This window comes from Bombina bombina, chromosome 4 (genome assembly GCF_027579735.1).
Source record: "Bombina bombina isolate aBomBom1 chromosome 4, aBomBom1.pri, whole genome shotgun sequence".
NCBI lineage: Eukaryota > Metazoa > Chordata > Amphibia > Anura > Bombinatoridae > Bombina > Bombina bombina.
Window position 1 is genome coordinate 455,497,729 of NC_069502.1, and position 21,125 is coordinate 455,518,853.

General features: G+C 38.7%; 1 protein-coding gene across 1 annotated transcript in view; it reads left to right on the forward strand.

The window, feature by feature from the left end:
* The window catches only part of IQCG (IQ motif containing G), a 132,391-nt gene that overhangs the window by 12,814 nt on the left and 98,452 nt on the right, over positions 1-21,125 (forward strand). Inside the window, exons 4-6 of the mRNA XM_053710314.1 lie at positions 5,208-5,289; positions 15,527-15,688; positions 16,135-16,209. Coding sequence (XP_053566289.1) covers positions 5,208-5,289; positions 15,527-15,688; positions 16,135-16,209 — 319 coding nt within the window. The remainder of the gene's footprint in view (positions 1-5,207; positions 5,290-15,526; positions 15,689-16,134; positions 16,210-21,125) is intronic.

Below are 21,125 nucleotides of genomic sequence, written 5' to 3' on the forward strand. Positions count from 1 at the left end.
TTTTATTAGTATAATAAATTGCCTTGGAAATTTTCCATTTGAACTATATTTACGCCTCTGTCTCTGTTCTGGTACATATATATATATTCCTTCCTATATATTATTACATATAAATACTTGATGAATATATTTTGTCGTTGATTACATACTGGACACTGGTCCCTTTATTTAAATACACTTCTATTAGATATACCCGTGCTTTGAGCGCTTAACTTCATTTTTTCACATTGCTTTTGCCACTTTGTATTCTTGGAGGGGAATTCACTAGTTAAGCTGGGTACTGTCCTTTAGCGCCTATTATTTCCTTTTTTCCACATGGTGGGAGTTTTACCACATCTTTGGAGATAATAATGTGTATAGATCACATATATCTCTATACCAGAGGTATATAGATGATCTTATCTTCATTTGGACAGGAAGTGAGGAAATTATTCCCTCGTTTTTGGAATATTTACACTGCAATGATCTCAACCTGAAATTTACCTGTGAATACAATCCACACACTATCAACTATCTTGATATCACATTGCGTGGTAACCCTGATGGTAAGATTGAATCTACCGTTTTCAGGAAGCCTATCTCAGGCAATTCACTCCTTCAAGGCACTAGTTGCCATACTAAGCATGTTCCATATGCCATTGCTAAAGGAGAATATACTAGGCTGAGGAGAAATTGCACCAGTTTTCAACAGTTTAAACAAGAATCTGTTGATCTGGAAAAGAGACTCCTAGAAAGGAAGTACCCGAAAGCTATAGTTAAAAGGGCTAAAGCTGCTGTTAGTACTATTGAAAGAAAGGATATTTTGAAAATGAAATGTCCAAAAATGATGATTTTAAAGGATTGACTTTTGTATCTAATCATAGTATTCAGTATCATGATATATGTAAGATTGTTCGTAAACACTTCCCTCTTCTCTCAGCGGATGATAAATTAGTGAATAATGTTAAGAATGGCCTCAGATGTTCCTATAGGAGAAGCCCAACATTAGGTAATCTGTTGGCCCCTACACTACTGAAAAGCAAAACTGAAAGTCAATCATCTTGGCTAAGGCATACTGGCATGTTCAAGTGTGGTCGGCACAAGTGCAAACCTTGTGAGTATGTTAATGTGACAAGGAACTTCTCTAGTATTGTCACTAACAAGGTGTATGACATTGGTACCTGTATGAATTGTACCACGGAATATGCCATTTACCTTATCGAACGCTCTCATTGTAAGTTACAATATGTAGGTCTCACCTCAAGGGACCTAAACACCCGCATACGGGAACACTTGTCATCATTTAAAGTCAATAGGGCTAGTACTCCGATAGTACAACACTTTGGCACTTTTCATATTAACGATCTAAGATATTTTTCATGGTGTGCAATAGAAAAGATCTTTAGGCCCACCAGGGGTGGTGATATAGATACAATATTAGCAAGAAGGGAAGCATATTGGATCTTCACCCTAGAAAGCAGACTACCTAAAGGTCTGAACTCCAGATTTGATATTATTAATCACTGGGAATAATAATATAGTCAACCTACCAATATGAGTTCTGTACATAGTTCAGATGAATTTCCCTCTGTGCTCAAACCCCGATAGTAATATGACTAGTACTCAATTCATGATTACTAGTTATGCCTGTATATATATGTCTTTTTCTTTATCATCATTAACTACATTAAACATTCGATGTACACATTCAATGTTACACATAATGTTAGTATTTTTACACTATATACATGGAGTTTTCTCTGATGCACTTACTTACATTTTATGCTGCAGTATGCACCTTATACACGCAAATTTGAATTTTTGAATTTTTGAGAATGAAATCCAAATGTTTATCAGTGTGATCATTTTACACTATACTATCTTTGTTCTCTATGTTCCCTCTTATCTCTGTACTAAATGCTATCATCTAATGTATGTAGGTATATCATTACTCCCTTTTGCAATATCATTAATACCTCTGGCACTTTCACATTTGGATTATGTTTGCTACTTAACTATATGAGCGTGTCAATTTATACGCATTCCAATTATTGTTATTTATATACTAGAAACATTAGTGCTGGTAACTTTGGTAATGAAGTGTTAATTAGGATTATGTTTATATATTTGTATCCTATTGGTTAGAGTCTATGGGTGTTGTTCCTGTTTTAACCAATTGTATTAGCCCATGGGGTTTTTAAACAGGTGTGTGGGGTAGCATGTCAGGCTGTGACTACGGAATCTTTTCCGAAACGCGTATGCCTGTGTGCTGCGCCCACGTCTGACTCTAAGTCCATTTTGCTGTGCTGTCTTTACTTTTAAACATTGCCGAATAAAGTTTCAAGATTTTACCTATAAAGATGGATGTCGGTGTTTCCTTTTGAATTTATATATACAAATTCATATGTAATATTTATACATCGCATTGATATTCTTATATACTCAAAGTCTGTAGGTGTGAAAAGGTAAGCACCCATTGCTAATTTCTGTCCTAAAATAATATCTTCTCCTAAATAACCTAGCAAAGCCACGCTGAGGCTGGTGCTGCAGGTGCGATGAACCCAGGGGCAGTGAGTGACTGGTAGGTCGGCAGGCCAAGAGCTAGCTATTACTCCTGCCTTTGACATCCTCCCTATCCTCTCTCTAAAAGCCTGTGCTCAGTATATCCCCCTATCCACTCTCTAAATAAAAGCCTGCGCGCAGTACATCCCTCCTATCCTCTCTCTAAAAGCCTGCACGCAGTACATCCTCCCTATTCTCTCTCTAAAAGCCTGCATGCAGTAAGTCCTCCCTACCCTCTCTCTAAAAGCCTGCATGCAGTACGTCCTCCCTATCCTCTCTCTAAAAGACTGCACACAGTACGTCCTCCCTATTCTCTCTCTAAAAGCCTGCACGCAGTAAGTCCTCCCTACCCTCTCTCTAAAAGCCTGCATGCAGTACGTCCTCCCTATCCTCTCTCTAAAAGACTGCACGCAGTACGTCCTCCCTATTCTCTCTCTAAAAGCCTGCACACAGTACGTCCTCCCTATTCTCTCTCTAAAAGCCTGCACACAGTACGTCCTCCCTATCTTCTCTCTAAAAGCCTGCACACAGTACATCCTCCCTATCCTCTCTCTAAAAGCCTGCTCGCAGTAAATCCTCCCTACCCTCTTTCTAAAAGCCTGCACGCAATACGTCCTCCCTATCTTCTCTCTAAAAGCCTGCACGCAGTATGTCCTCCCTATCCTCTCTCTAAAATTCTGCACACAGTACATCCTCCCTAACTTTTCTCCTAAAAGCCTGCGCTCAGTACGTCCTCCCTATCTTCTCTCTAAAAATCTGCGTGCAGTACATCCTCCCTATCCTCTCAATAAAATTCTGCACACAGTACATCCTCCCTAACCTTTCTCCTAAAAGCCTGCGCGCAGTACGTCCTCCCTATTTTCTCTCTAAAAGACTGTGCGCAGTACATCCTCCCTATCCTCTTTCTAAAAGCCTGCTTGCAGTACGTCTTCCCTATCCTCTATCTAAAAACCTGCATGCAGTACGTCAAGAGATATAGAACTTGCCCTTGTTCCATCTCTAGTACCACAGTAGGCTGCTTTTGCTTTACTGGACATAAGCAGCCTATCTTTATAGCAAGAAATAGTTGGTGTGCAAAAGTGCAGTGCACTTCATCCTGCTTCAAATATAAAAGTGGTTTTCTTTGCTATGTTGTGCCTGTAATTATTACTTTGAATAAGTTGAGACTGTCACAGGCCTCTTGAAAATGAATAATATTTAGTAAAGAAGTTTGTTGTTTCACTGAAAACACCTGTTGCCATAACTTTTCCCTGTGTTAGATCCTTAGCTAACAACAAAGATATTCTGCTGAGGGTGTAGTGTGTTTTATTATGCATTATATTAATGTGTATAAATACGAAGGCAAAATATGCAATCATTTTCTGTGGTTGTAGCACATCTATTATATTTCACTGCCACAAAAATATTACATTTTTTAACAAAGAATGTAGCAATTCTGCACACTTCCGTCCTGTAGATGTTTAAAGGGACAAATAAGTAAATTATTTTCCAACGTGCATTTAAATATACTTTCATATTCTTGAAGTGTTGTTTCATATGGAGTACTTTAAAAATGTTAGTAAAGCATGGTTGTAATTGCTACCTGATCTGATTTTCCATAGAAATATATTATAAGTTAAATATTACATTTACATCATTTTATATATATATATATATATATATATATATATATATATATATATATATATATACTATAAAATATATAATTTTTTTTTTCCTTTTCATATGTGGTTATGATATGTTTTTCTGTGTATGTTTTTTATGTATAACTTAGTTAAGTATCCTTGGCTCACCCCTGCCAAGTACTATCCTCACTGTTATTTTAGCAGTGGTTCTGTTTGTCACAAGCTGCAACATTGGTAATCCATCTTAAAGGGATAGTAAACACCAAAAATGTTATTGTTTAAAAGATAATCTCTTTATTTACCATTCCCCAGTTTAAAACACTGTTATAGAAATATACTTTTTACCTCTGTATTTACTGTGTATCTAAGCATTTGCAGATTGCCTCCTTATCTCAGATCTTTTGACAGACTTGCATTTCAGGCAATTGGTGACTTAAATAACTTCACGTGCGTGAACACAATGTTATCTATATGAAACACATGAACTAACACCCTCTAGCTGTGAAAAATCTGTCAAAGGCATTCAAATAAAAGGTGGCCTTCAGGGGCTTAGAAATTAGCATATTACCCTACCTAGGTTTAGCTTTTAACTAAGAATAACAAGAGAACACAGCAAATTTGATGATAAAAGTAAATTAGAAAGTTGTTTAAAATTACATGCTCTATCTGAATCATGAAAGTTTAATTTGGACTTTACTATCCCTTTAAGAGAATACATGTCTGAGGGGGCTGGTGTGGCGTAAATGCTAGTGCATGAGAAAAAAGTAATATCAGTTTGAGCTCCAGCCTCTTTGGGTGGAGTGAAACAAACACACTTTTCAGAGGTTCAGAGGTTTTGTACAGCAAAATTAAGCAAAATAAATAATGCATGTATTGCAATGTTGTTATTTCATAAGTGAAACATTTTAAATGTAATAACTCTAAGTCTGGCAAATAACTAAACAGCTACAGATCTAAGGAAACCTTTAGATGTATGTTTAGGCAGATAGCAGTCTAACAGATATTTGTCACTCACTGTCTTACCAAGTACCCTTTTTTCAGGGAAGAAGAGGGGAGACAGAAAATTAAATTAATGCAAAAGCAACTACAAGATGTCAAGAAAGAGAAAGAATCTGAGATGAAGGTAAAACACATAAGAGCACATTACACTCTGGAAATAAGACCTGTAGTGCTCTAGATATGACAGTTTATTTGTTCATTTTGTAGTTCTGAAGAACAATTATCATTCTGATACAACAAATGGCATACGGCACTACATATTTTGTTTAAATAATATTTTCATTTGTTTCCCCCCACCAATGCAACCAGTCAAAATTATTACAATTACTCATTTTTTTTTTTCTATTAAAGTTTCCATTTCCATATACATCTCTAGCAAAGTAACTAGCATAAATACACACCTGCATGCTGGAGATACATTAAAGGGACAGTCAACACCCAATGCAACTTAATTCCATACCTTAGATCAGGAAAAGAAGATGCAGTTGCATCGCATCGCATTTTGATTAGCTCTAATGGTAATTAAATAACGACCCAAAATACATATGTTTATTATATGTAGATATGGCCACTAAACTCCTCCCCCTCCTCCTTCCTCCCCTTCTCTAATCTTTTCCATGCTAGTTCATGTTCGAAAGGGTGACATTGCGTTTTGATAATGCGCATGCGCACTATCTTCTGCCGGCTCGCAAATGCAAGCTGAAATCTATTGCGCATTGCGTGATTTGCCGTGAACGTGTGTTAACAATCCAACCGAGGATTCAATTATGATTGGAGTATTGCTTAAAAAAGAAAGTAAATACGTAACATCTGTAAATAAACATATACACATATAAATACATATGTATACATATATAGAAATATATATACATACATATACATAATTAGAGATGAATATGTATGTATTTCAATGTTAAAGCTATTTGTCTGCCTCTTTTTTCGAACATCTTTGAGCCCTAACTTTTGTGTGCAATTTTTGTTTGTGAATAATGTTTATTAGATAGTGTTATGAGTGTAAATTTACTTTGTTATGCATTTTTTATATGTTTTGTGTTACTTTTTAGTAATCATTCTAGCGTAAATTGTGATTGGGCTCAAGCAATCGCGTTTACTTTCAACTCGTAATACCAGCGGTAACCCTATAAGCACAAAACTCTGCAATAAACCCCTTATAGCTCACACACAAACGTTTCCGCTCGTAATCTGGCCCCATGAGTCATTAGTGAATAACTGTGTGAACAAATACACACTGATTCCAGCCTCCAAATCTTTAAAAACTACCTTTATTTCTCAAGCTGGGTCCATGGGTGCAAACAAACAAATAACGTTTCAGCAAACTAATGAGGGAAGACCCCCCAGGAAAAGGCTGCACTAATAGCACTCAAAGCTTAGACTTGTGAGCAATGAAAAACTGGGAGGATTAAAATATAACTTTTATTTAAGTTAACTTAAAATATACGGACCCAGTGTGTGAAAACACATTAAAAACAACTAAAGACTTGAATGACTGGATTCCTGTTTATTAAAAAGTAATGCCTTTGAGATTGTGTAAATCTAACAGGAATCAGCATTGGGCGGGTAAAATCTAATGTAGATTCAATGTGACGACTCACTGGGCTTAGTGTTGACATTTAAACCCACAGATCCGGCGGCTCGCCGCCTTTGAAAAAGCCCACAACGGGTGAAACGTGTCAGGGGGTTAGGAGCACACGGGAGCTCCATTTTTTAAATTTAACTTTAGACTTGTTGACCGCACTGGCGGTATTGACTTTAATATAGCACGGCTTATACTTTATAGCCGCTAATTATAACTGTTGATATTAAAAAGTATATTCAGTGATATGCGTAATACCACTACAACATAGAATTATTTTAATTATTTCACGCATTAATTAGCCTATTACATAATAGAGACTACAGAAACTGTAGCTACGTTTGAGCTATCGCAGCTGGTAGCTCTTACGCTGCTGTGAAATTTGTTGCAACTGCGTTCAGAGAGAGGAGGAGATTAACGGTGATTTCAGAGCACTGTTTCTGAAGGATTAACTTGACACTTACTGTTAGTTATATTTCTGAAAATAGCCAATACGGATACTGTGCTATTATACTGTTATGAGCCATTTATTTATAAGGATAGCAAACAACTTACAGCTTAAGGGGACAGATAATATGTCTCAGTGTTCTCTAAATACCCAAATACCAGTCGCTACCCTAATACTATGGCTCATTTGGTAATAAAATGGTAACACAAGGGTGATTATTCAGAAAAACTGTTAATTTATAAATACAGTGTTTTTTATTTTAAACTTGCAGTATAAGTATTCATTATTTAATTATTATATATATATCAGTACTCTTTAATACTATAACGAATTAAACAAATACTTAACTCTGTACTAATACTACTACTAATACCACAACAACGTGTCAGCACTATTATAATCTGTTGCTGACGAACACAGGAAAACTATGATATGTACATCCACCTTTAAGTCTATGCCATAAAGTGACAAAAATATAAAATAAACCTATGTAGGTAACCTGAAGAAAATACACAAATTCATTAGCTTTATGTTATAGAGATTAAGGGATATGAGGACATGTGGAAATAATAAAGACCTATATAGATATTAATCAACAAGTTCATGTGTTTATTTATTTTATTTATTTATTTATAAAATATTTTACCAGGAAGGATACATTGAGATTTCTCTCGTTTTCAAGTATGTCCTGGGTATTTTACCAGGAAGGATACATTGAGATTTCTCTCGTTTTCAAGTATGTCTCGTTTTCAAGTATGTGTTGAAGCGTTACACTGATTATCACACATATAAAGCCGGGTTATTAACACTAAGCTCGCTATCCTCTTTCATTTAAATTCCAACCCTTTGACATATTGATGAGTTTAACCCTCTATGATACCTATATATATATTTATCCTATTAGGCACTTTTTCCAGCCTGATCAAGTTAAGTAATATCATACTACCATAGCGACACTCTTATTATGCCCTCACATTGAATCTACATTAGATTTTACCCGCCCGATGCTGATTCCTGTTAGATTTACACAATCTCAAAGGCATTACTTTTTAATAAACAGGAATCCAGTCATTCAAGTCTTCAGTTGTTTTTAATGTGTTTTCACACACTGGGTCCGTATATTTTAAGTTAACTTAAATAAAAGTTATATTTTAGTCAAATTCTTTTATTGAGTGAATCAACACACATCCAACATCATACATGTACATTGTGGTATTCATTACGGTATTAATAATGTTAAGGGAAGGCACAGATCCAAACATTTTGTAAAACAATTACCATATGAGGAGGAAAAAACTCGGTATAACCGTTAAGTTTAGGTGAGGGGAAGGATGGGAAAGGGGGGATCTGTCCAGCCTCGGGATCATGTTGAAAAACGGCATTCTGCTCTTTTCGAGAGGGGACACCATTAACTTAATTGGGTCACATTGTTCTAATGTATTCGTCCCATATTGCTTGTATTGTCGTGAAGTTGTCTGTGCTACCTCTCTTATAGATGGAATACTCTTCTAACTCTAGTAGCTCGGTCACTTTAGCCCTCCACATTCCCAGAGTGGGAACATCTTTTGCTTTCCAGTATTTGGCAATCAAGATTTTCACACTGTTAGTAAATATTCGGAACAAGGGGAGAAGAGATTTAAAAGGAAGCTTGACGGACCTATTTAGCAACCAAATGAGGGGGGCAGCTGGCAGGGTCGGGTGTAATATATTACCAACCTCGTCTATTATTTTGTACCAAAAGTGGTTTAGCTGTGAGCACCACCACCACGTGACCCATGCCACTCCCCACATGGCCACATCTCCAGCATCTATTATTGGTGCTGTGATATAGCCGGTGTAGCTTCCTTGGAGTTAGATACCAACAGTGTAACATTTTATAATTGGTTTCTAGAATAGATGCTGAAGTGGAGGACTTTTTGGTATTAATGAATATGTTAGTAGCTATCTGAGGTAGAATAATTATGCCCAGCTCCCTTTCCCACATTTCTATAGAGTAAGGAAGATTACCTGGCGTGGGATGGGTCAGAATTTTATATATAGCGGATAGAGAGTGTTTAATTGGTGAGGTTAGGAGATAGAGTTTCTCGATATTAGTTGGAGGGCGAGTCATGTTATTTTTATGTATATGTGTGGTTATATAGTTATGGAGTCTTCTGTAAGAAAACCAGTTGCGTGCCCATTCGTAACCCTTATCTATCAGCTGTGGTTGAGTGCTTATGGAATCGTTGGTGGTAACGTTATGTAGTAGAATATCATCCTCACTCGAGGTGTTAGGTAATGATGTTTGTAAGAGATTTATGGAGAAATCAGAGTTATTTCTGAGAGAAGTTAGAGGGCCAGGATTAGAGGATAAAAAAGGGTGATGGCAAGAAGTCACATTCCACTGTATGAAGGTCTCTTTTGTGATGGGGTTAAGTAGTGTTTTAGTTTTCTCGTGGAAGTTAGGGCTCCAACATGTAGAAGCTAGTGATAGGTCAGGATTGAGTTGTCTCTCAAGTCGAACCCACCTCCTCTGATCATCGACCACTCTCCAGTCCAGAATTCTTTGTAGGTGAATGGACATTCTATATCTTTCTAGGTCGGGCAGACCCAGCCCACCATGTTCCCGCGGTAGCAGCATGGTGTTTTTATTTATTCTAGGTGGTTTTTTCTTCCACACGAAGGAGTTAATTAAATTTTGTATTTGGTTGAGGTACTTAGGCGGTAGAGGCACCGGCACTGCACTCATAATGTAGAGTAATCTTGGGAAGATATTTATTTTTATGGTATTGATTCTGCCCCACCAGGAGAGCTTTTTTGAGCCCCAGGAAGAGAGGTCTCGCATTATTGCTGTTTTGATAGGTATGTAATTAGTATGAAATAAATTGTCGACGGACCGGGGGAGATAGATTCCTAAATATTTGAGCGCTTTTGAACACCACTTTAAGGGGCAGCTATTTTTAATTAAGTTTACAGAATGGTTGGGGAGACCGAGGGCCAATATTTCAGATTTGTTTGGGTTGATAAGGAAATCTGTGAGCTTGTTAAAGAGGGATAGTTCGGATAGAAGCGGGGGGATGGAGGTTTCAGGCTCAGTCAAAGAGAATAGGATATCGTCAGCGAATAACGAAATCTTAAATTCATCATCCTCCACTGTGACACTTTGAATTTAAGGTATATTCCTAATCTTCAATGCAAAGGTTTCAATAAATAGGGCAAATAATAGGGGGGAGAGAGGGTATCCCTGTCGTGTTCCATTTGTGATTTCGATCGACGAGGATAGGGAGCCGTTTACTAGAATACGAGCACTGGGCGAGGAATATAGGGCAAATATACGTTGAAGGGTTTTTGGGCCAAGGCCGAAAGCATGTAGGGTAGCTCTTAGATAAGACCAGTTAACCCGGTCAAATGCTTTCTCAGCATCAGTGGATATGAAAGTGGTTGGGATATTTTTATTTGAGACATGCCAGATTAGGTGTATATTACGTGTCGTGTTGTCCCTAGCCTCTCGCCCAGGGACAAATCCGACTTGATCATTATGTATGAGGGAAGGGAGAAGTCTATTAAGGCGGGTTGTGATTAATTTAGCGAAAATCTTAAGGTCAGTATTAATAAGTGAGATAGGACGGTAATTAGTTATTAGGTCTGGGGATTTGTTATGTTTAGGGATTGCAGTGATATGAGCTTGAAGCGAAAGTGGCGAGAAAGCATCTACCTCGTCTATGCTGCGGAAGTATTTTAATAAGTGTGGGGATAGTATTTCCTTAAATAGTGTATAATAGGAGTTTCCGAAGCCGTCTGGGCCGGGAGCCTTCCCAGGAGGGAAAGAGGTAATAGCGTTCAGTAGCTCCTCCTCCGAAAATGGGGCGTCTAGTTCGTCCCTTTGTTCCTCAGTCAATTTAGGGAGGTTAATGTCGCTTAGGTAGTCTGTTATGTCTGTCGGGAGAGGGTCAGAGGCACCTCTTTCGGATATTATAAAGGGTGTCGTATTAATCCCTAAAGGCCTGAATAATGTCTTTGGAGGTGGTCAGTCTAGCACCTCCAGGGTCGCGTAATCCCATAATATATTGTTTATTTGTACGTTTCCGGAGCTGACGGGCCAACATCCTGCCTTGCTTATTTGCTCCTTCATAATAAACTTTTCTAAGATATAAGGCCTTGTTCTTAGCCTCTGTGCCTAAAAACAGACGAAGTTGATCTCTTTTGTGGGTGATACTATCTATCAAAGAAGTACTTGTGGGATGTAATTTATGTAAGTCCTGTAATTTGTGAATGTCAGCTAAGAGAGAACTAAGGTACTCATTCTGTTGTTTCCGTTTCGCTGCCTTAAGGGCGATTAATTCCCCTCGGATAACACATTTATGAGCGTTCCATATGTTGTGTATATGAACTTCGGGGGTGTCATTTGTTTGGAAATAGTCGATCAGTGCTTTTTGTACCTGTATAAGTATCTGGGGGTCCCTAAGTAAGGAGTCATCAAGTCTCCACCGGGAGGTGGACGGGTCAATGGGGCGCCAATAAAGTTGGCAGCTGATGATGGCGTGATCTGACCACGTTATGGGGTTTATATGAGTCTGGGCGATAGAAGATAGGCTGGAGACATCAGCAAAGATGTAATCTATTCTCGTATATAATTGATGGGGGTTTGAAAAAAAGGTAAAGTCTCTATCGCTTGGGTGTTGGAGGTGCCAAGTATCATGTATAGCTAAACATGAGAGGGAGTGTTTAATTTGCCTTAAAGTTTTGTGTGGAATAGAAGATGTACCAGAAGAGCAGTCGAGTATTGGGTCAAAAGCCAGATTAAAATCGCCCCCCAATATGAGGCTACCCCTAGCAACTTCTAAGATTTTATTGCTAAGTTGACGGAAAAAGGGAGCTGGGTTCACATTAGGGGCATATATATTAACCAGTGTCAGAGGTTTATGATAGAGATGTCCCACCAGGATCAAGTATCTTCCTTCCCTATCTTTGTAAGGGGAGGAAGCAACAAAGGTAAGGCCTCTGTCTATCAGAATTCCAACCCCGTTATGTTTCGTGGTATTAGAAAAGAAGAAACTCTGTCCAAATTTCAGAAAACTAGCTTTGGGTTCGCTTCCCCTTTTAAAATGGGTCTCTTGGATAAAGAGAATGTCTCCCTTGTGTCTCCTATAGTCTCTTAGAGCCATAGACCGCTTATGAGGGCTATTGAGGCCTTTAGTGTTGTGGGAGAGAAATTTAATTTTAGAGGTTGAGCTACTCATTGACAGGGAATTTAGTGAGAACCGCCAATGTATACAAGTGCATAGCGCCGCCCACCCAGGATGGGGGTGCAACTCCCGAGGCTGGACAGAAGGGGAGGGAGGAAGGAGAGTTTAAAAGAAAAAGACAAAATAAAAGTTATATTTTAATCCTCCCAGTTTTTCATTGCTCACAAGTCTAAGCTTTGAGTGCTATTAGTGCAGCCTTTTCCTGGGGGGGTCTTCCCTCATTAGTTTGCTGTTTTCAATTTGCTGCACAGCACCTCTTCCCTGACTTTATTTTTTATTAGAGGTTGTAAAACATTACTTATAACCTCAGAAATATATAATAATTAGGGAAGCTAGCTATAGTGGTGCCATTGTACAACTAGTGTCTACAAATAAAGTTTCATGCCTGCAATAGGCCCTTAGGGCTCGATTTATCAAAGCCCTACGGCTGCAAGTTCTCACAAGAACTTGCTCGCCGTAATTTAACAAGCAGCCGCTTCCCTAACCTCTCCGCGATCTAGTCCAACCGAGGAGATTGACAGCTCCTGCCCGCGCGTGATTGGCTGTGCGCGGGAAGGGGGTGGGATTGCATGCGAGTGCAAAATTGCACCCGTGTGCAATGGTGATTACCTGCGGGTAATTTCGCCCCGCCACAGGCGAGCTGAGGTGTACAGCGTATACGCGCCCCTGTCCGCCTCAGATTTGATAAATCTAGCCCTATGTCATGTCATCTAAATCAGCCCTTCTTAAACTTTTTCCACTCGCGACCCCATTTCGCGCAATACATTTTTATGTGGTATAGGCATTTAAAATAGTTATACAATAGGTATACAAATCAAAGATTTACTACATATGTGGTAGAGGTGTAGTAGAGCCATCTCAGATTTGGAATTTGTAAGAAAAGCTTTTTGGGGGGGACAGGTATATCTAATAACAATTCTGTATTCATTAGTATTCTTCTGTATTCATTATTGCAGGCAGCTTGCTCACCCATATTGTGAAATACTCCAGCGCTCTGTAGATTGGGCTGCATGTTTGCTCCAGAAATACCAGCACCCCATGTACCTGCTGATATTTTAAGTTAGGAGCCTGATTCAACAGCTTGCACTTGCAACTTGAGAGCAATCAGCTCCCCAAGTGCTTCCAAACAGTAGGATGGCCATGATTAAGGGAGAGCCCCAGAATTGGAGAATGTATAGCCATACTGTAGCTACCACAAGCAAGGAATTCAGTGCATCGGCCACAGGAAGACTTTCAGAATGAAGCAGGGCCGCGCTTGTGTAAGGCAGTGCAATGACACTGACTGTCAGCTTGTCAGGACACACACAGCGCCAGTCTTAGTATTAATAATCTTTATTCTGCGCCGGCGCAGGGTAACACGTGCATATCTCAGAGACTGTGCGTGGAGGCGGTGGAGCATGGAGCTGAGTCTGAGAGGGAAACGTGGCCGTGGGTGACACAGGGTGAAAATAATTTTTAACCACGTGATTGACGCCCAGTGGCCCACCGCACCCAGATGGCCAGAACTATTCAGGAAGGAAGTGAGACAGGTACAATATATTTTTTTAAAGAAGTGTATCGTTCTAAACATGGTCTGCCTTAAATGAATAAACAAAATCAATTTCCATTTACCCTTGAATGTCGGAGTCCTGCGTTATGTTTTAGGCGCCTGACAGCCAAAAAAGGATTTAAAAGATTTATTAATCTTTACATCGCATTAGTTGGACCATGACCAAATGGTAGACAGTCATCATTTCACCCTCTGTCTCAGTATATTTATATTTCTGGATGACTAGCGGTGGTGAATGTATTGTGTTTATGGGTAGCTATCAGATGACAAATAAATATGCAGTATGTGTAATACACTAATGATAGGATATATGTGACAAACCATGGCTAAGTAAGTTTGCAATAAAAATGGCAAGAGGCTTAGATAGCTTTGAGAATGGTATACTTATCCTGGAAGACTGTCACATATCCTTGTTTGTGTGATTGGTCTCTATCCATATAATCTACCTGTTAAGTATGTGCAGTATTCCAAATTGTAAATACACATATATGTGTTTTTTTTTAATTTGTACAATTTTGTGTTTTTATTGATTATATGTATGCTTAGGCTGATAAATATATAAAAAAATAAAGTTTGTATTTGTGTACTATATAATGACCACATGATGGCAGTATATTTCAGCTTGTGACTGATTGGTGAAAGTAACACAGGTATAAAAGAGACAAACCTGTATGTGATTCAGATGACATGACTAAGGACCTATTGCAGGCCTGAAATGTTGTTTGTTTGCACCCATGGAGCCAACTTGAAAAATAAAGGTTGTTTTTAAAGATTTGGAGGCTGGAACCAGTGTGTATTTTGAAGTGCAGTTGAGACCTGACAAGTCTCTTTCCTTGCCCCCACATTTAGTGTGCTGTCTTCCTACCTTGGATTTCATTGAACAACTGACACTGTCTAGACAGAATTATATGTAAATGCAAAACCTTCAGAATTGTTCTTTATTACATTGCATTTCCAATTTGTAAACAGATTTAAAAGTGTGGCATAATATAATTTTCTATTAACATAGAGTAGATTAAAAGAGATAAAAACAAAAATTAAGGGATGTAGAAGTCTTGTATTAATCAAGTCCTTCCTAAATTGTAGTAGTTGTGTTTTTATTTGTTATTACGGTTAAAAGACTAAAGAGTTCTGCACATGCACAGTAGCATTTGACAAAATAGCAACACCAGAACAATGTGTCATGATCTCAAGTTGAAGGGTACTAGTAGTAGATTTAGGATTAATTAGCAGAAACGCATATTTACTGAAAGGGTGGTTGATTGATAGATCAGACAACCAATAGATGTGGCATAGGGTATACATAGGGCTGTCCTTAAAATTAAGCAAGCTTAAATTTAAAGGTATTATGGGTAGACTCAATCTCCCTTAAGGAAACAAGCAGAGGGGGGCACACTTTTCACTGAGAATATTGTCTCAGGTAATACAGCTTCTAGCTGGATGATATACTGGATGTCCCTTTAAGCACTGCAGATAAGGATGGATGTTAATAAAGCTAGCTAAGCTATACAATCTCTGTTTTTACGTAAGATTTGTCTTTCTCAGAAACGCAATGAGCTCATTGCTCAACTGAAGTATCAGCTGCAGGGGATGAAATCCAAGACTGGTATGGAAGGCAGATATGTTAAGAAGGACACAGAACTGCAGATCACCCAGACACAGATGAAGTGCAGTATGGGGGAGAATGAGCTTCAGGGTGAGATCCAGGTGAGCACCAAGTACAATTATCCCACCAAGAACACTTAACAGATTGCAAAATGCAGTATTATTTCTCATTTGTATACACCTTGTAGGATATTTATTCTCTTTATATGACCTGTCAGTGTTAGTGAGTCACTTAGATTGTGAGGTGTTAGTCTAAGGATCAGTGGTAGTTACATGTGAATAGCTTTTTATAATAATATAACCAAACTTTCAATTATATACTGAATCTGTCCATATATATCACTGTTCTTTATTGTTAATAGTGTAACATTTAATACCATATTTTTACATTTTGAAGGAAAATATCAGCAGGACAATGTAATATATAATATATAGTGTAATATATATATCCTTGTGAATTACAGTTGCAAATGTCTGAGAAATTGTATTTTACAGCAGAAAGTCATTTCTTCTTCTTTTTCTCTCCTCTTTCCATCTTAAACTCACAGAAATTTAAGGAGAGGATGGATGAAGAGATCAGAATTCACATGGAGATTGAGAATTTTCTGAGGCAGTATCAGCAGGTAAGTCCAGACACGGCCATCTAAAGGATTTTATTGCTCTACTTCACTTAACCATACAGGAACAAATCCCAAATTATTCCAAAATCCAAACTTATTCATTCATATTTTTAAAAATAATATTATTAAAAATGACCATTTTCCCTCACCAATAAGTCACAATAAGTCATCTTCTCTGCTTGAGTTTTTATGTGTGTTCTAAAATGCAAATAATAGTCTATATTCATTTAAAACAATAACTATTACCTTCCAGATTATAGAACTGCACTATGTATACAAAAGTATTCCAATTATATAAAACTACCTTTTAGGTTAGATGTATAATAAGCTGTATTATGACATGTAAATATTACCTTAATGGTATTGCTAGTTACACTTGGTCACATCCCCTCCCATTTTATAGATGCAAATATAAAAATATCCCGAAATCCAAACTTTTTCAGGTCCCAAGCAGTTTGGATAAAGGGTTTTCAACCTGTATTTGTAGCCATTTTATATTATTCTTATAAAGGCTAAATCATTTTAATTAAGCATATTGGGATCTTTCATTTAATTTAAGCTTTTATCAATTCAAAATATATGCTTTTATGTGTCACTATAACACAGTTACACAAAACAGGGGTTATAACTGCACAACATACAAATATAAACAAAAAAGTTTTGAAATGCAGAGAAAATTGCCAAGATAACTTCACCTATGCTTTCATAATAAAATCAGGATCTTAGTTACATAATATGGCCATACTCTGCTTAGCTAGTCACCAACTTACAAGGTGTGCCAATATTTACTAGTCATAACACTACAAAAATCTGCCTTTGTGGGTTAAATCATTCCTACTTCGTAAGACACTATCATGAACACCTGCTCTTGAGTGGGGTGCTCAAATTTACTTAATTCTTTTGATAAGAATACTTTTAACAAAGTTATACACTGTGCAAACACTTCTGCCATCTAGTGCTCAAAGGTATTTCTTTTTCAAGATACGATGAGTCCACGGATTTCATCCTTACTTGTGGGATTACGCCTCCTGGTCAGCAGGAGGAGACAAAGAGCACCTCAGCAGAGCTGTATAAATAGCTCCTCCCTTCCCTCCCAACTGAGTCATTCTCTTTGCCTGTGTTAGTGATAGGAAGAGGCAAAGTGAGGTGTTAGTTATAGATTCTTCAATCAAGAGTTTATTATTTTTAAAGTGGTGCCACAGTGTGCTACTTTGTCTCTACAGTAGAGCATTTGGTGGCTTTAAAGCAATGGGAACTTGCGGGACATAATTCTCACTGTGCCTCCCATATACTGTTGCTGCCCTATTGGGGGAAAAAATCTGAGGGATCTTACTCAGTGTTTTCCTTGTTATCCTCAGGTCCATGTGAGCAGTAGGACTTCACACACCTGGGAGCTGCCTTTGCTGTCGGCAGATTGGGAGGTAAGTGCCATTTTTTGTTTCTGGGCTTGAAAGAAAATGACAGAAGAACTCAGACGAATTGAGCAGCCCTTAGTATAAAGATATGGGCTTTTTATCAGGTATGCATTCTCATTTTATTTAGGAGAGTATACAGACAGCACATGTATTTCACTTGTCATAGCACTCTCGACGGCGGTATAATTCCAACATGCTGACCAGGAGTTTGCGATGTTGACATTGTTTCTGTTGCATAACCGGTGGCTAACGCACTGCAACACAAACCAACAGTCTGGGGTTCAGTACCTATATAGCATGTAGGCTTTTACAGCAACCGTTTGGTCACTCACATATTGGGATAAATATTTATCATATCTCAGCAGGAGACCACAGAGTATTATGGGCTTTTTATTCTGACATATGGGGCATGTTCTCCCGGCGGTTACAAATACAAGCCGACCAGGAGCTTTCTATTCTGACGACATTACCTGTGCTCACATCGCTCTCTTAGAGCGTAATTAGACACTTGGTATTCTCCTCCGGTCTAGCGATTGTAAACTATAATGCTGACCAGGAGACATTTATTACTTTTGTTAGTTTGGCGGGAATGTTCAAAGTCTTTCAGCAATACGCCCACGATGGGCGGTCCTTAAGAAGTCGGCCCTGTTAATAGCGCAGCCTTTTTTCCCCCTTCTCGGAGAGTTGTGAATTTATCTGCGCAAGTAAAATAAGCGTACAAAATATAGCAGTTTTTCCCCTTTGTTAGGAGATCTGTAGTGCTATTTCTCTTCCGGCATGTGCGAACTATGACTTGTACCACATTGTATATAAACACTCCTGTTTTGTTTGTGGACTTAGGTCATGTTGCTAGAAACATGACGTTCTTCGTGTACATTTACTTATGGAGTGCTGATGACTCACCTCAGCAAACTTATCTGGAATGTCCATAGTTGATCTGTTACTTGTGTGCTGATGTATTTCTTTTTTTTTTGCAAACAAGAAAATAAATACTTTCAGTTTAAATTTTACAGACAGTAGCACATATAACATAACGTTCTTTTTCAGTTTTTAAGAGACAGTAACATTTTTATTTGATGCCTTTCAGCTGTTTAATGTATAATTCAGCTTTGTATTTAAAAGTGCACACATGAAGAATGTTTTCTGGCCCCCATGCGGTGCTCTGCGGTTCCTTGAATATGGAGTTGTGGGCACAAGACATGGTTGCTTTAATGTACATCGCAATGGCTATTTCCAGCAAAGCCAGCCGGTGTAGCCTAATGGGTCGTTCAGCTGCTCCACATTTTAAAGTTTGCGAGTTAGAATCCAGCTTTTGCTGCGTGCTCTCCATTTAAAAGGTTCTAATTGGATGATATAAGAGAAGTTAAAGTGATAGTAAAATTTTTACTGAGACAGTAACGTTTTGTTCTGTGTACTTTATAATAAATGAATTTCAGCTGTTTGCTTGTTAGTTCATCTTTTGTGACTAAGGATGAAACAAACGTACACAAGAATAGATTTCTTTTTCAGATTGCAAGAAACAGTATCGTTCCTATGTGAACAATTTATTAAAAAATTATTTTTTCTTTTTGAACCTACTCACTCTATGGCGATTGCAGTTTGGGAGTCTGTTAAAATGGCCACAAAATTCTACTAACAATTTTATAGCCACATGCAGTGCCCTGCATTTTCCTTCACACTCCACTAGGGGTTATGATGCATTCTATATTTTTACATAAGATAAAAGCATTGCTAGAGGAACTGCTATTCTGAAGGTTTCTCCACGTTCCTGAGAATCTCAGTTTCAGATGGAGTTGGTGCCTTAGGCATTCCCTATATTTACAAGACGGTTTCCCATAGCCGTATCAGCTAAGAGGCTGGACATCTTTCCTTAGGGGGGAAGGTCACTACGAGAACTTCTATACCCTTAGAGTATAGTCCTTTGGACACTCACCAGGGTATACAATGGCAACCATCTGTGTACTTTGCTTCCGTCACTGGTGTGACAGCGTTTTGGTTTGATGCGTTGTCTGAGGCTATTAGTCAGTAGTTTTCCTGGATAAATTCCCGGACTGGATACAGTTTTCAATTCACTAATTCCTTTATTTCAATTTCTTCCTTCCAGTTCTCCAGCGGGGAGCATAAGTTGGTCTATTCCAGTTCTGGGAACCTTATGGTTAGAGCCTTGTTTTATGGCTACATATTCTAAGACTAGGATGTTGGTGAACACATAGCCTGCTGTTGAATCATAGACGGCATGGGGACATGCCCCAGTCCGGGATTGAATCTTGTAGGGGGTTGACTTTCCGTTTTCGCTCATGTTTAGTTTCGAGCTCAAGGAGTCTCTCTAGCATAGCTTAGTGGCTAGCACAGCTGTTTGGAAAGCAGAAGGTTGAGAGTTCAAATCCACCCCCAGGTGCTGGTACTTTGTATTTTTCCTCTCAGAGGCAGTTTCTGCTTTCAAGATTGTCTGAGGCTCAGACAAAGGGAGAAGTTCTTACACTGCGTAGGAGTCCTCTCAGACCTGGTAGTGATTGTCGCAGTTCTAATACTGGTATTGGATCTAGGGTTACCGGTTGGGTTGTGGTTCCTAAAAAATGGGAATTTTTCAGACCATTTTGTAAGAAGGGTATTGTCCTTCGAGATGGAAATTATTAATTTGTTCCATTTTTCCCTTGATCATGGAAGGTCGACTTATGTCAACTGTGAATTAAGGGTCAAGTGCCTTCATGTGCGTTCCGAGAATCGTCTCAAGTTCTGGGGTTTACCTTTCTGGGTAAACACTTCCCGTTTGTGGTCCTTCCTTTCGGGCTTGCCATGGTTCCAAGTTCTTTCGGAGACTCGTGGATTGCTGTTAGCGGTGCTTCAGTTGCGGGGCTTTGCAATGGCACCCTATCTGGTTACTATTACTAGTTCAGGAGTCATCCTTACATCAAGCAAGATTTACATGAACATGGTGTTATACTTCCTGTGAGCTCACGGGTGGAGGGTGACTTTGGAAAAGTGTTCCTTGGTTCAAAGCACAAAGGTTGCTTTCTTGGGAATCATGATGAATTCCATATCACTGAGGATTTTTCTGACTGCGTTCAGGAAATCAAGGCAATTCTGGTCTAGTCCTTCAGTCCACCTTTCGGCCTTCGGTGGCTCAGTGTATAGAGGTGTTCGGGCTGGTGGTGTCGACAACGGACGTTAGCCGGACAGTTGGCTCAGCATGCTAATGCTAAGGCACTGTGGCTGAGCTCTGTAACAACCTGAGGGTTGAGGGTTCATTCCCCGGTGAGGTCCTCTCAACCTTTTATCCTTATAAGGTTGATAATCTGAGCAGCGCCTTGTGTCACTTAAATTTTCATCTGTTCGTTCCACTCAGTCCTGTGCAGTTTAGCATACTCGGACAATGGAACGGAGATTATGCAAACTTGTCTTTTCAGGTTCCCCTATCTCAGGGAACCTGATTTCGCAGAGTGTGGACTTCGGTGGAGTCTGTTCTTTTTATAGACTTCCTGCAACTGATAGCGAGCTTCAAGG